General features: G+C 43.5%; 1 protein-coding gene across 1 annotated transcript; it reads right to left on the bottom strand.

The window, feature by feature from the left end:
* Window positions 1-2,858: 2,858 nt before the first annotated feature.
* LOC133229885 (cationic amino acid transporter 3-like) lies at window positions 2,859-11,572 on the bottom strand. The gene is made up of 11 exons (XM_061386643.1): window positions 11,173-11,572; window positions 10,442-10,600; window positions 9,463-9,640; window positions 9,124-9,236; window positions 8,724-8,946; window positions 8,416-8,555; window positions 8,211-8,313; window positions 4,014-4,201; window positions 3,647-3,813; window positions 3,266-3,374; window positions 2,859-3,100 (listed from the first exon to the last, which is right to left on the bottom strand). The coding sequence occupies exons 1-11, from the start codon at window positions 11,540-11,542 to the stop codon at window positions 2,979-2,981; spliced, it is 1,872 nt and encodes a 623-aa protein (XP_061242627.1). The 5' UTR covers window positions 11,543-11,572; the 3' UTR covers window positions 2,859-2,978.
* Between the last annotated feature and the right edge of the window lie 4,428 nt (window positions 11,573-16,000).

Raw genomic sequence — 16,000 nt, 5'->3', positions numbered from 1 at the left:
CAGGCTCCTCATTGCAATGGTTTCTTCTGCTACAGAGCGCAGACTCCAGGGCATGCAGGCTTCAGGAGTTATGGCTCCCAGGTTCTAGAGCACAGGCTCAGTAGTTGTGGCCCATGCGCTCTGTTACCCTGAGGCAAGTGGGATCTTCCCAGACCAGGGATTGAATTTGTGTCTCCAGCATTGGCAGGTGGATTCTTTACCTCTGAGCTATAAGAGAAGCCTGCTGCTAGTTTCTGGACCTCCATCCCTCCTTCACCCTATATCAGTTGCTCAATCCCACAATTAATCCTCTACTTCATTATTACCAAATGTCTTCAGTGTTCATAATCTCAATATCGAGCATTCTGTCTTGCAACAACTTAATCTTGTCTTTTCAGTTTCACTTCCTATTTTTCAGTTCCACCCAGCTGTAATCATTTATCAACAAACCCTTACTTCCCACCCTGTCTACCCTTCTCTGGCAATGCAAATGTTTTTTCCAATTAGGAATTTTTCCTGGACTTCCCAGGTGGCTCAGTGTATAAGAATCTGCCTGCCAATGCAGAGGACATGGGTTTGACTCCTGGTCCAGGAAGATTCCACGTGCTGTGGAGCAACTAAGCTTGTGTGCCACAAATACTGAAATCTGCATGTTCTAGGGCCCACAACAAACAGTAGCCCCCACTCTCTGCAACTAGAGAAAGCCCTCCCATACCAATGAAGACCTAGCACAGTCATAAATAAATAAAATGATTGAAAAAAGAATTTTTCCTAATCAACTCTACTGTGTAGCTCTAAAAGCCTGAGACAGAAAAGTCAAGAAAAATGATTATTTTCACAATTGACTCTATATCTCAATAAAGCCACAGGAAAGGTACAAATGAGCATATACCTTTATCATTATGAAATGATCCACGCCATCTGTTATTACTCTCTTCTTCTTATAGTCAACTTTGTCTGATATTAATGTAGCTGTGCTAGCTTTCTCGTGTTACTGTTTGCACAATATGTTTGTTCTTTTCGTTTTACTCACAATATATTTGTGTCCTAATATTTCAAGTGCAATAGTGGACATATATATTGTTACCTGAGTCTCTTTCCCATGGGGAGGCTCTGGTGTGGGAGTCACTGAAAAGAGGCAAGAGGAAGAGCTTCTTATGTGCAGCTGAGTGTTTCATTTCTTCTTCTGGTTGCTGCTTACTTTGTAATTTCTTTGTGAAAATTCATCTTGCTGCACTTTTCTAATCTTTAAAAAGTTTATTTAAAAGTTATACAGGAACTGGAGGAATCAACCTGCCTGACTTCAGGCTCTATTACAAAGCCACAGTTATCAAGACAGTATGGTACTGGCACAAAGGCAGAAATATTGATCAATGGAACAAAATAGAAAGCCCAGAGATAAACCCACGCACCTATGGACACCTTATCTTTGACAAAGGAGGCAAGAATATACAATGGATTAAAGACAACCTCTTTAACAAGTGGTGCTGGGAAAACTGGTCAACCACTTGTAAAAGAATGAAACTAGACCACTTTCTAACACCATACACAAAAATAAACTCAAAATGGATTAAAGATCTCAATGTAAGACCAGAAACTATAAAACTCCTAGAGGAGAACATAGGCAAAACACTCTCCGGCATACATCACAGCAGGATCCTCTATGACCCACTTCCCAGAATATCGGAAATAAAAGCAAAAATAAACAAATGGGACCTAATTAAACTTAAAAGCTTCTGCACAACAAAGGAAACTATTAGCCAGGTGAAAAGGCAGCCTTCAGAATGGGAGAAAGTAATAGCAAATGAAGCAACTGACAAACAACTAATCTCAAAAATATACAAGCAACTCCTACAGCTCAACTCCAGAAAAATAAATGACCCAATCAAAAAATGGGCCAAAGAACTAAATAGACATTTCTCCAAAGAAGACATACAGATGGCTAACAAACACATGAAAAGATGCTCAACATCACTCATTATCAGAGAAATGCAAATCAAAACCACTATGAGGTACCATTTCACACCAGTCAGAATGGCTGCAATCCATAAGTCTACAAGCAATAAATGCTGGAGAGGGTGTGGAGAGAAGGGAACTCTCTTGCACTGTTGGTGGGAATGCAAACTAGTACAGCCACTATGGAGAACAGTGTGGAGATTCCTTAAAAAACTGGAAATAGAACTGCCTTATGATCCAGCAATCCCACTGCTGGGCATACACACTGAGGAAACCAGAAGGGAAAGAGACACATGTACCCCAATGTTCATCGCAGCACTGTTTATAATAGCCAGGACATGGAAGCAACCTAGATGCCCATCAGCAGATGAATGGATAAGAAAGCTGTGGTACATATACACAATGGAGTATTACTCAGCCATTAAAAAGAATACATTTGAATCAGTTCTAATGAGGTGGATGAAACTGGAACCTATCATACAGAGTGAAGTAAGCCAGAAAGAAAAACACCAATACAGTATACTAACGCATATATATGGAATTTAGAAAGATGGAAACAATAACCCTGTATACGAGACAGCAAAAGAGACACCGATGTATAGATCAGTCTTATGGACTCTGTGGGAGAGGGAGAGCATGGGGAGATTTGGGAAAATAGCATTGAAACATGTATAATATCATGTATGAAACGAGTCGCCAGTCCAGGTTCGATGCACGGTACTGGATGCTTGGGGCTGGTGCACTGGGACGACCCAGAGGGAGGGGAGGGGAGGGAGAAGGGTGGAGGGTTCAGGATGGGGAACACGGGTATACCTGTGGTGGATTCTTTTCAATATTTGGCAAAACTAATGCAATATTGTAAAGTTTAAAAATAAAATTAAAAAAAAAAAGTTATACAAAGTTACAGTCACTTTGTCCATGAACAATAAATACAAGGCTCTAAGTGCCTCCACCTTCACAGTCCATAGAGGCTCACAGCGTCCTTTGAACCAGAAGATCCTCCAGTGCCTGAAAGGATTCCATACAGCATCTACTTCCTGTGGTTAAGATGACTCAGCACCAGGGATGTTTTTGTCAAGAGTCTGGGAAGTGGAGGCTGGTGGCTGTTGATCATTGTTCTCCTCCAGGCTGTGTCGGATCCCATATCCAAAGTATATGACAAATCCTAGTAGGGAAATGAGACTATGAGAAGAAAAAGTAGGTGCTCTCCTCACTTACAAATGCCCAATAGACCTCCTATTATGGTGTTTGACACAGTCTAAGGGAGGTGGTAGGAAGATGGTTGGATTCGGTCACTCAATAAGCCTCTTTATCCCAGAAAACCACTTACCAATGGCATTCCAGATGCCAAATTGTGTCCAAGTCCTCGGGGTCATCAGCATCATCAAGTAAACATTCACAAAGATGCTCACAAGTGGGAGGACAGGCAGAGCAGGGACCTGTGGGCAGAGTCAGTTTATCCCTGGACACACTCCAGATGTCTGAAAGGGAGACCCTACCCAATGTGGGCAGGACAAGTTCAGTGCAATTCAGGCTGTATGTTCAGTGCCTACTGAGATTGTGTATGTAAAGCACTGAGTGTGCATCATGGAAGGGTCCGTTTGTTTTAGCAACTTGTCTTCTTCTCGGGCCAGCAGAGGATGTTCAGACCTCAAAGCATGCAGACTTCATTTATCCAAGGTAGACACTTTGGACACATAGGGTCACCTACCCTGAACATTAGAGGAGAAGGGTCCTGGGGCTGCCTCCAGATGATGACCGTGACCCCAGTGGTGAGCAGCAGCAGCAGCACAGCCACTGTTGTGAGCACGGGGTCTCCAGAGAACACCTGGCTGGGCCACTGGGCCAGGATCAGACTCAGGATTATCAGCAGGAGAACTGCAAGGGTCAAGGTGGAGGAGAAGAGGCTGGACCCAGAAGACAAAGATGTCAGGACCTTGGGTCACACCCCTCCCTGAAACCACCAACATCAGGAAGGGCCATAATATCTCCATGACTCCTCCTGAACAGCCAAAGGCAGAATCCCACCCCATCCTGTCAATTTCAGAATGGGACCAAAGAAAAATTCCACTGCTCACCAAGCAGGGAGGCACATCCATAGACAATCTGGCCAGATTTCTGGATGGGGATGGTGCTGGTAGGGAACCACAGACTCTTTAGAATCCTTGAAGTGCTGGCTACAGGTACAGAGTCCAAAAGATGTTCTTCAACTTCAGGCTCCATTTCAACTTCCTCCTCTGTTTTCTCATTCAGGTCTGGCTGGTACCTGAATAGAGGTATTAAGGCAATAATAACAGTCTCTTCTGACAAAACGTGATCCACTGGAGAAAGGAATGGCAAACCAATTCAGTAGTGTGGCCTTGAGAACCCATGAACAGTACGAAAAGGCAAAAAGATAGGACACTGAAAGATGAACTCCCCAGGTCGGTAGGTGCCCAATACACTACCGAAGATCAGTGGAGAAATAACTCCAGAAAGAACAGTCTTATGGACTCTGTGGGAGAGGGAGAGGGTGGGAAGATTTGGGAGAATGGCATGGAAACATGTAAAATATCATGTATGAAATGAGATGCCAGTCCAGGTTCGATGCACGATACTGGATGCTTGGGGCTGGTGCACTGGGACGACCCAGAGGGATGGTATGGGGAGGGAGGAGGGAGGAGGGTTCAGGATGGGGAACACATGTATACCTGTGGCGGATTCATTTTGATATTTGGCAAAACTAATACAATTATGTAAAGTTTAAAAATAAAATAAAATTAATTATAAAAAAAAAAAGAATGAAAGGACGGAGCCAAAACAAAAACAACATCCACTTGTGGATGTGAATGGTGTTGGAAGTGAAGTCCAATGCTGTAAAGAGCAATATTGCATAGGAACCTGAAATGTTAGGTCCATAAATCAAGGCAAATTGGAAGTGGTCAAACAGGAGATGACAAGCGTGAACATTGACATTTTAGAAATCAGTGAACTAAAATGGACCGGAATGGGTGAATTGAACTCAGATGACCATTATCTCTACTACTGTGGGCAAAAATCCCTTAGGAGAAATGGAGTAGCCATCACAGTTGAACAATGAGTCTGAAATGCAGTACTTGGACGTATCTCAAAAACGACAGAATGATCTCTGTTTCTAGGCAAACCATTCAATATCACGGTAATCCAAGTCTATGGCCCGACCAGTAATGCTGAAGAAGCTGAAACTGAATGGCTCTATGGAGATCTACAAGATCTTCTAGAATTAATACCCCAAAAAAGATGTCCCTTTCATTATAGGGGACTGGAATGCAAAAGTAGGAACTCAAGAAATACCTGGAGTACAGGCAAATGTGGCCTTGGAGTACAGAATGAAGCAGGGCAAAGGCTAATAGAGTTTTTTCAAAGAGAACACACTGGCCATAGCAAACACCCTTTTCCAACAACACAAGAGAAGACTCTAAACATGAACATCACCAGATGATCAACACTGAAATCAGATTGATTATATTCTTTGCAGCCAAAGATGGAGAAGCTCTATACAGTCAGCAAAAACAAGACCAGGAGCTGACTGTGCCTCAGATCATGAACTCCTTATTGCCAAATTCAGACTGAAATTGAAGAAAGTGGAGAAAACCACTAGACCATTTAGTTATGACGTAAATCAAATCCCTTATGACCGTATCCCAGTATACAGTGGAAGTGAGAAATAGATTCAAGGGATTAGATCTGATAGAGTGCATGAAGAACTATGGACAGAGGTTCATGACATTGTACAGGAGGCAGGGATCAAGACCATCCCAAGAAAAAGAAATGCAAAAGGCAAAATGGTTGTCTGAAGAGGCCTTGCAAATAGCTGTGAAAAGAAGAGAAGTGAAAGGCAAAGGAGAAAAGGAAAGATATACCCATTTGAATACAGAGTTCCAAAGAATAGCAAGGAGAGATAAGAAAGATTTCTTCAATGATCAGTGCAAAGAAATAGAGGAAAACAATAGAATGGGAAATATAAAGATCTCTTCAAGTAAATTAGATATAACAAGGGCACATTTAATGCAGAGATGGACACAATAAAGACAAAAATGGTGTGGACCTAACAGAAGCAGAAGATATTAAGAATAGGTGGCAAAATACACAGAAGAACTATACAGAAACATTTTCATGACCCAGAAAACCACGATGGTGTGATCACTCACCTAGAGCCAGACATCCTGGAATGTGAAGTCAAATGGGCCTTAGGAAGCATCACTATGAACAAAACTAGTGGAGGTGACAGAATTCCAGTTGAGCTATTTAAAATCCTAAAAGATGTTGCTGTGAAAGTGCTGCACTCAATATGCCAGTAAATTTGTAAAACTCAGCAGTGGCCACAGGACTGGAAAAGATCAGTTTTCATTCCAATCCCAAAGAAAGGCAATGCCAAAGAGTGCTCAAACTGCCACACATTTGCACTCATCTCGCACGCTACTAAAGTAATGCTCAAAATTCTCCAAGCCAGGCTTCAATAGGACGTGAACCATGAACTTCCAGATATTCAAGCTGGTTTTAGAAAAGGCAGACGAACCAGAGATCAAATTGCCAACATCTACTGGATCATCAAAAAAGCAAGAGAATTCCAGAAAAACATCTATTTCTGCTTTATTGACTATGCCAAAGCCTTTGACTGTGTGGATCACAACAAATTGTGGAAAATTCTTAGAGATGGGAATACCAGATCTCCTGACCTGCCTCCTGAGAAATCTGTATGCAGGTCAAGAAGCAACAGTTAGAACTGGACATGGAACAACAGACTGGTTCCAAATATGAAAAGGAGTACGTCAAGGCTGTATATTGTCACCCTGCTTATTTAACTTGTATGTAGAGTTCAGTTCAGTCACTCAGTCGTGTCCAACTCTTTGTGATGGCATGAATTACAGCACTCCAGGCCTCCCTGTCCATCACCAACTCCTGGAGTTCACCCAGACTCACGTCCATCGAATCAGTGATGCCATCCAGCCATCTCATCCTCTGTCGTCCCCTTCTCCTCCTGCCCCCTATCCCTCCCAGCATCAGAGTCTTTTCCAATGAGTCAACTCTTTGCATGAGGTGGCCAAAGTACTGGAGTTTCAGCTTTAGCATCATTCCTTCCAAAGAAATCCCAGGGCTGATCTCCTTCAGAATGGACTGGTTGGATCTTCTTGCAGTCCAAGGGACTCTCAAGAGTCTTCTCCAACACCACAGTTCAAAAACATCAATTCTTCGGCACTCAGCTTTCTTTACAGTCCAACTCTCACATCCATACGTGACTACTGGAAAGTACATCATGAGAAATGCTGGACTGGATGAAGCACAAGCTGGAATCAAGATTGCTGGAAGACATATCAATAACCTCAGATATGCAGATGACACCACTCTTTTGGCAGAAAGTGAAGAAGAACTAAAGAGCCTCTTGATGAAAGTGAAAGAGGAAAGTGAAAAAGTTGGCTTAAAGGTCAACATTCAGAAAACTAAGATCATGGCATCTGGTCCCATCACTTCGTGGCAAATAAATGGGGAAACCAATGGAAACAGTGAGAGACCTTATTTTTTTGGGCTCCAAAATCAATGCAGATGGTGACTGCAGTCATGAAATTAAAAGATGCTTGCTCCTTGGAAGAAACGTTATGACCAAATTAGACAGCATATTAGAAAACAGAGACATTACTTTGCCAACAAAGGTCTGTCTAGTCAAAGTTATGGTTTTCCAGTAGTCATGTATGGATGTGAGAGTTGGACTATAAAGAAAGCTGAATGTTGAAGAATTGATGCTTCTGAATTGTGGTGTTGTAGAGGACTCTTGAGAGTCCCTTGGACAGCAAGGAGATCCAATAGGTCCATCCTAAAGGAAATCAGTCCTGAATATTCTTTGGAAGGACTGATGCTGAAGCTGAAAATCCAATACTTGGGCCACCTGATGCGAAGGACTGACTCATTTGAAAAGACCCTGATGCTGCGAAAGACTGAAGGCAGGAAAAGGGGATGACAGAAGATGAGGTGGTTGGATGGCATCACCGACTCAATGGACATGTTTGAGTAAACTCTGGGAGTTAGTGATGGACAGAGAGGCATAGCATGCTGCAGTCGATGGGGTCGCAAAGAGTCGGACACGACTGAGTGACTGAACTGAACTGAACTACTAACTCAACATCAGACAATCTATTCATCTCTTTCCTCCCTTAAGCAGACCAGGATATATAGAAAGCAATGTTAAACCAGAAGACAATCACCTCCCCATCAACCGCCATGGGTCCAAGGCCCCCAGCTTAGGTATAGTGGAGCCTCACCTGAGGACAAGCACAGAAAAAGTACCAAGGATGTTACCAAATATCATCCCAGTTGACATGTGTTCCACAATATGTTGGAGGTCCAAGAGTAACGCCATCATGGCTAGAATGAAGGCACAAACAAGGTGGAGAAGTAGGTGAGAAATCACTAGAAATATCCAAGTTAGGAAATTGATTGGAGAAGGGGTGCGTTTCATTTATTCACCTGCGAGGATTCCAGAAGACATTACAGCCATAACAGGGGTGCCTGTGCGGGGATGGATCTGGGCAAGGCCCCGGAAAAGGAGCCCATCCTTGGCCATTGCACAGATCAACTGCGACATGTAAAATATGGTGCCCAGAAGGCTGGAAGAGAAAATAGAAACAAGTGTGGGGACATAGAGAAGAGGGATAGACTAGTGCATCTCCTCCCTTGTCTACATGGAGTAGGGTGTCTTGCTCTCTTGTCCCTCATACCAATGGACAGATGCCTGAGAATCTGACAGTAGTCAGGGAGAAAACCATGGCACTGACCTGTATAAAAGAGCACACAAGAAGACAACAGCCATGACATATCTGGCAGGGTCCCACTCAACGTGGAGAAAAGCCTGCGGTAAGGGGCTGTAAGGATGAATCTGGTAGTAGGGCACCATGAGGGTGATTGACGCCGAGACACCAGAGTATGCCAAAAAGCTGATGAAGATGGAGATCACCATGCTCAAAGCGATGGAACGCTGAGGATTTCGGGCTTCTCTCCCTGCAGGCATGTGGAAGTACTGGGTCAGGAAAACACACTGGTGTGAAGGCAAAAAGAAGAAAAAATCCCCTTTCCTCTTGCATCTTCCAAAGCAGGTTAACCATCTGCCAACCCCTGTTCCCAAGGCAGCTGAAACTGTGCCCAAGCCCCTGATGGGATCCACAATAACCATGTTACCTTTCATGACAATGCCATCGAAACCAACAAATGAGTAGAAGCATAGGGCTGCTCCTTGGAGAATCCCATCAAAGCCAAAGGGCACAAACCCTCCAGAACCCAGAGGGCCCAAGCTATGGTGAGAGAAGGAATGAGGAAGAACATGGGTGGGGTGTGCTCAGCCATCTCTACTGGATTCCTCCCTTCATACCACAAGTCCTGGGCTCCAGCACCCCCAACATCTGATCATGTGGATTCACCAGCCCAGATCTCTCTAGTCCCTATCATATTCCCAGCTCTGCACTGCCCCCTCCTCCCCTTCAAAAGAATTTCTCTGGCCAAGGGTCATAGCCTCCTAACCTATAGATATCACTGGATCCAGATGTGTTCAGTCTATAGTCCTGTTCTGTGAGTTCCCAGTTGTGCAGATCTCCCTTAATGAAGCCAGAGATGATTGTGAAGATTGGAACAAAAATGTTGATGCCTGTGAACACTTTGATGACCAGGGGTGATGCATAAGAGCCCAGAAGCATTACTCCTATGGGATAGATGGAATATGAAACACTCAAAATAAATAAATCCATAGAAAGAGAAAGGAGACTAATGGTTCCCAGAGGTGGGAAGTTGCAGACTGCGGCGAGGACACTGACTGCTCAGCAGTCTTTCTTTTGGGGAGATGAACATGTTTGGAAGTAGATGGAGGCAATGGTTGCACAACATGGTGAATGTTCTAAGTGCCACTGAATTGTACACTTTCAGATGATTGATTTCGTATCTCACAATACATGTCTATGAAATAATCAGGTTGTATAACTTACACTTATACAGTGCTGTATGTGATATATATCTAAATGAAGCTGGGAGATAATAATAAAAGTATTAATTTTATGCTATGAGGACTTCCTTTCAGTTGAAAAACAAAGCAATCTTTGATCTCAGTACGGAGGAAGAAGCTTGTTGGTCTAAGTCAATGATTCTCAGCGGGGGTAATTTTGTTTCCCAACCAGCTGGCACTGTCTGGAGACTTTCTGGGTGTCACAGTTTGGGGGCAGGAAAGGCATCAGTGGTGTCTAGTGAGTAAAGGCTGGGAATGTTTGCTACTCCACACCCAACACTGATGTTTTAAAAACCTTACAATGCATAGGACAGCCCCCCATACTAAGAATGATCCAGCCCAATTTGTCAGTGGTGCCAAGGATAAAAAACAGCAGTGTGTGTCCTCCCCTCCTGTCACCTTTCCTTCCAGTCTTAACCCCCCTCATTCTGCACCCAAGTCTTTCCCTCCCCAGCTCCTGCTCCACACCCCACTCTTCTCATCCTGTCTCTGTCCCCTTCTCACCAATCATCACAAGCAACAGGGCCAGAGCGACAAAGTCTGGGAATGTGGCCAGGAAAGAGGGCATATACGGAGAGAAAGTCCCCTCTAATGCCTGAGAGATGTGGTTTCCGATCAGGCTGTCAAAGGTGATGCTCCACACTTTGGACAAACTGGCAGTGCCTGCAGAGGCAGAAGAATATTCATTAACAAGCACAAATTTATTCTTGACTATGTGCCATGGGATATATTATGAAAGAAAGACAAAGTACCTAATCTCAAAGAGTTTCTCCTCCTGGGGTGGGAAGAGCAGACCCAGATAACTCACAAAATAGGTCTCACTATTTGGTATAATTAGGAGGAGATCAATGTTATGCAAGAGAAGAACACAGAGAAGTGGGACTAGGGAGGCTGGGAGATGAGAGCTGAAATTTTTAAATCACGTGGTAAAGGAAAATCCCACGAAGACAATAGCTGACCAAAAACTTCAATATGGTGAATGGATGAGCCTGTGGGCCATGCCTCCCTCTCACCCACTCCCTACAGTCCCCTTTCCTTCCGGTTTCCTGGATCATCATTTAAGGAAACAGAATAGAGCTGAGTACAATGAAGTTGTGGGGTTTTCCTGCCAATGGTATCCTCCTCCTCAACAAGGTAGATAACAAAGTGTTTGTGAATGAGAGAAGACCCCAACCCTCCTTCCACCTTGCTTCCTGATCTTAAGGCCCACACTTTCCCCCACTCCATCATCTCACCAATGACTAAATACAGGATGAGGTTCCAGCCAATGATGAAGGCACACAGTTGTCCCATTGTGACATAGCTGTAGAGATACACAGAACCAGAGCATGGTACCTGGGCCCATAACTCCGCATAGCAGAGCCCACACACCACACAAGACAGGGCAGCCACCAAGAGGGAGATGATGGTTGCTGGTCCAGCTATGTATTTGGCCACTGCACCAGCCACGATGTACACACTTGCTCCCAAGGTGCTGGCCACACCGAAGCCCACCAGGTCCAGCGTGTTTAGATGAGCAACGGGACTCTCAGACTCCTCTATGGGCTCCAGTGGCCGCCTGTGGACCAGCTTCTGACCAAGTTGGTGAACATATTGACGCAGCATCCTTGATGGAGTTGAGGAGGCTACGATCTGCTGAGGAATGCAAGACACAAAGTCATTAAGAATGTCCATCTTAAACAACAAGGTCCTAACTGTGTAGCCCAGGAAACTATTCAATATTCTGTGATAAACCAGGATGGAAAAGAAGATGAAAAAGAATGTGTATGTATATATATATATATATATATATATATATATACACACACATATGTATCACTGAATTTGTACAGCAGAAATTTAGCCTATCCCTTCTCCAGTGAATCTTCCCAAACCAGGAATCAACTCAGGGTTTCCCACATTGCAGGTGGATTCTTTACCAACTGAGCTATCAGGGAAGAGGTTTTAAACAACACTACTTCAATAAAAAAAAAAGTCCCATCTGCCCTTGATCCTGGGAGTCCAATTCCATGGAGCAATGGAGTGATGGGGAGCAGGTGGTAAAAGGACACATTGATCAAGTTCTCTGTCTCAGAGCTTTGGTTCCTTAAACGTAAATACATCTTTTAATATGATTCAAAATTACTGGAAAGGTTGCTTGAAGGAAAGTGAGATGGAGTGGATTCTATCTCCCCAAATGTACCCCTTTGGCAGGTAGACTGTTTTGAGCTGAAGGCAGTTAAGACCCAGCAGACTCTGGAGAAGCTCCTTGCCTCTCTCTTAACTGCTCAAAATAGTTGGATTAGGGGACCTAAGCCAGGAAGAGAGCTATTACCAGAGAGAACTTTTTAATCTCAGAAGGTCTCCCCTGCTTGGAGTGGCAAACATTTGTTCACCAAGCGTTTGCTCTTCCCATCTTCCTTTGAGCTGTCTTCCTCCCCTTTGAAGCCCCAGATTCTTCCCTTGTTCTGTTGAACTCATGATACCATATAAGCCTCCATTGCTTGACTCTCTTGAGCCTCAAGTTTTTATGGGGCTCTCATACATAACAATCTGCCTGCAATGCCGGGGACCTTGGTTCAGTCCCTGGGTTGGGAAGATCCCCTGGAGAAGGGAAAGACTACCCACTCCAGTATTCTGGCCTGCATTCCATGGACTATATAGTTCATGGGGTCACAAAGAGTTGGACACAACTGAGTGACTTTCACTTTCACAATTTCACATATATAACAAATTAAATTTGTTGATTTGTCTCACATCAATTTACTTATTAGACCAGCTAAAGAACCTGGATATGTTTTCTGCTTCTTGGGAAGAAAAAGCCTCAAATGCAGTGTTGACACACAGAAGCTGCTTAACTGGTATAAATTGAGCGGATAAGAGGGGCTTCCCACGTGGCTCAGCGGTAAAGACTCCACCTCCAATGCAGGAGATGCAGGAGACAAAATGGCAACCCATTCCAGGATTCTTGCCTGGAAAGTCCATGGACAGAGGAGCCTGGAAGGCTACCGTCCAAGGGGTTGCCAAAAGTCAGACATGACTGAGCATGCATGAATGAATAAATGAACGGTTTAATAAATGAATGGTTAAGAATATGATTTTTTAATTGAAACCAACCAGCTCTGGAACATAATAATTTTTCTGAGTTTTCACAAACTACATACCACCTTTGCCCTCTTTTCCTGTATAATGCAGGGAAAATTGTCATCATCATTATTTCATCCCCTCTTTGATACATATGAAGTGACTGTTTTAGGAGCTTGGTAATCAAAGAGCTCAGACTCTGCATAATTTTTTCACCAAGGATCCTGAAACCTGAGAGCTTCCTGTTTCATTGCTTGCAGAGTGACATGGAATAGGAACTCTGCTTTGGGGCAGAGTGAGATGGAATTGTAGGGAGGGACAGACTTAGACTAACTCAGTCATAGCATCAAACCAGAGAGGTCTTCCAACTGCTTGGAGGGAGGGGGGACCAACCTTCATTCTGAATTAGAAATGACAGGACTCTGTTTCCTGCTCCTTTGAGGCCTGAAATGTCTCCTCACTACATGGCTCTGCAGGGCTAGGATGACCACGAGTTACCTTCAGGGGGTTCTCTCTTCTGATACTCTTAAGTCCAAGCCCAGCACTTTGGTTAAGAGCAAGGTTAAGAACCCAGGAGAAAATTATTAGAATATTGGCTTCCTCAACACCCCTGTGTCTTTGAAGAAGTCATTCACTTATACGGACCTCCATTTTCTTCTTGACTATGTTCTGCTGATGAAATTAAAAGACACTTACTCCTTGGAAGAAAAGTTATGACCAACCTAGATAGCATATTCAAAAGCAGAGACATTACTTTGCCAACAAAGGTCCGTCTAGTCAAGGCTATGGTTTTTCCAGTGGTCATGTATGGATGTGAGAGTTGGACTGTGACAAAAGCTGAGTGCCGAAGAACTGATGCTTTTGAACTGTGGTGTTGGAGAAGACTCTTGAGAGTCCCTTGGACTGCAAGGAGATCCAACCAGTCCATTCTGAAAGAGATCAACCCTGGGATTTCTTTGGAAGGAAGGATGCTAAAGCTGAAACTCCAGTACTTTGGGCACCTCATGTGAAGAGTTGACTCATTGGAAAAGACTCTGATGCTGGGAGGGATAGGGGGCAGGAGGAGAAGGGGACGACAGAGGATGAGATGGCTGGATGGCATCACTGACTCAATGGACGTGAGTCTGAGTGAACTCCAGGGGTTGGTGATGGACAGGGAGGCCTGGCGTGCTGCGATTCATGGGGTTGCAAAGAGTCGACATGACTGAGCGACTGAACTGAACTAATGAATTCTTGTGCATGTTAAATGCGGCATCTGCTGTGGTCATTCCTCTAAAAGCTAAAAGTGGATTAATTTACCATATGATCCATTCACCCTATGGGTGTATATCCCAAAGAATGGAAAATAGGATCTCAAAGAGATATTAGTACACTCATGTTCAAAAGTGTTATCACAATAGCTGAAAGTTGGAAGCAACCCAAATGTCCTTCCATGAAAGAATGGATAAGCACCATGTGGTCTATATACACAGTGGAATATTATGCAGCCTTAAAAAGTCAAGGAAATTCTGATGTGTGCTACAACATGGAGGAACCTTGAGCATATTATGCTAAGTAACCTCAGCCAATAACAAGAAGACAAATACTGCATGATTCCACTTCTGTGAACTTCTGAGAGTTATCAAATTATAGAGACAGAAAGCAAAATGGTGGTTTTCCAGTGGCTGGAGTGAAGGGTGAAGTGGAGAGTTATCATAAAATGGGGACAAAGTTTTAGTTTCACAAGGTGAAAAATGATCTAGAGATTGGCTGCACAACAATGTAAATATAGATAACATTATTGAACTGTATACTTAAAAATTTTTAATTGGAGCATAATTGCTTTACTATGTCGTGTTGGTTTCTGCTGTACAACAACATGAATCAGCTGTAACTATATATGTGTTCCTTTCCCTCTTGACCTTCCCTTCCATCCCCCTTATCCCACCCCTCTAGGTCATCACAGAGCGTCAGACTGGGCTCCCCATGTTATACAGCAGCTTCCCACTAGCTAGCTATTTCACACATGACAGTGTATACATGTCAGTGTTACTTCCTCAACCTGCACCCCCCTCTCTTTCCCCCACTGTACACTTAAAATTGTTAAGATGATTAATTTATGTCATGAGTATCTTACAACCATTTAAGAAATTGCTGCCAATGATAAATAATAGAGCCAGCTTCACAGAGTTCCCAGGTGTAGAAAAACCAAAAATGACTTAATATAAATTACCATGCAGTAGTCCTCTGCACATACCAAAATCCACAGCTGTTCACATCGATAGAGTTGCCCCAATATCCACAGAGGAAGAACCCATAAATTTGGAGGGCCAACAGTATACAGGAAACTGAAATCAGTGATTCACATAATGGAAACCCTATATAAAAGTTTATAATAATAAAATTTTATAAAAAATTTATAAAAAGTTTATAAAAAATAGTGTTGTGATAGTTTCAGGTGGACTGCAAAAGGACCCAACCAAACATATATATATATATATATATATATATATATACACACATATACATGTATCCATTCTCTCCCAAACTCCCCTTCCATCCAGGCTGCCACATAACATTGAGCAGAGTTCGCTGTGTCTACAGTATGTCCTTGTTGGTTATCCATTTTAAGTATAGCAGTGTGTGCATGTCCATCCCAAACTCCCTAACTTCCCCTTCCCCCTGTCCTAAAGGCATTCTTTCATATTGTTTGAACATTAGTCTAAAAACAGTCTCCCAACCTCCAGACTTGATCCAAACCCCCACCCCCACCCATTCTCTCACAAACACAACAGTTCTCACCTTCTCCTCCTTTCAACTAAAAAAAGGGTCTCTCCATCCTCAGGCTGGAGCCAAGCTGACCCCTGCACTCTGGAGTTGCAGAGGTCTCTTTGGGAGGATGTGAACTCAGCGCCCATTCTCCTACAGAAAAGGGTGACCTGAGACTTACTGGATCCTTGGAGCAGAGCCTGGAGCACTGGGTCAGTCAAGGAGGCTGAGGTTAAGCTGTGTAGGGCTGGA

This window comes from Bos javanicus, chromosome 18 (genome assembly GCF_032452875.1).
Source record: "Bos javanicus breed banteng chromosome 18, ARS-OSU_banteng_1.0, whole genome shotgun sequence".
Lineage (NCBI taxonomy): Eukaryota > Metazoa > Chordata > Mammalia > Artiodactyla > Bovidae > Bos > Bos javanicus.
This window is presented reverse-complemented; position numbering and strand designations above follow the sequence as displayed.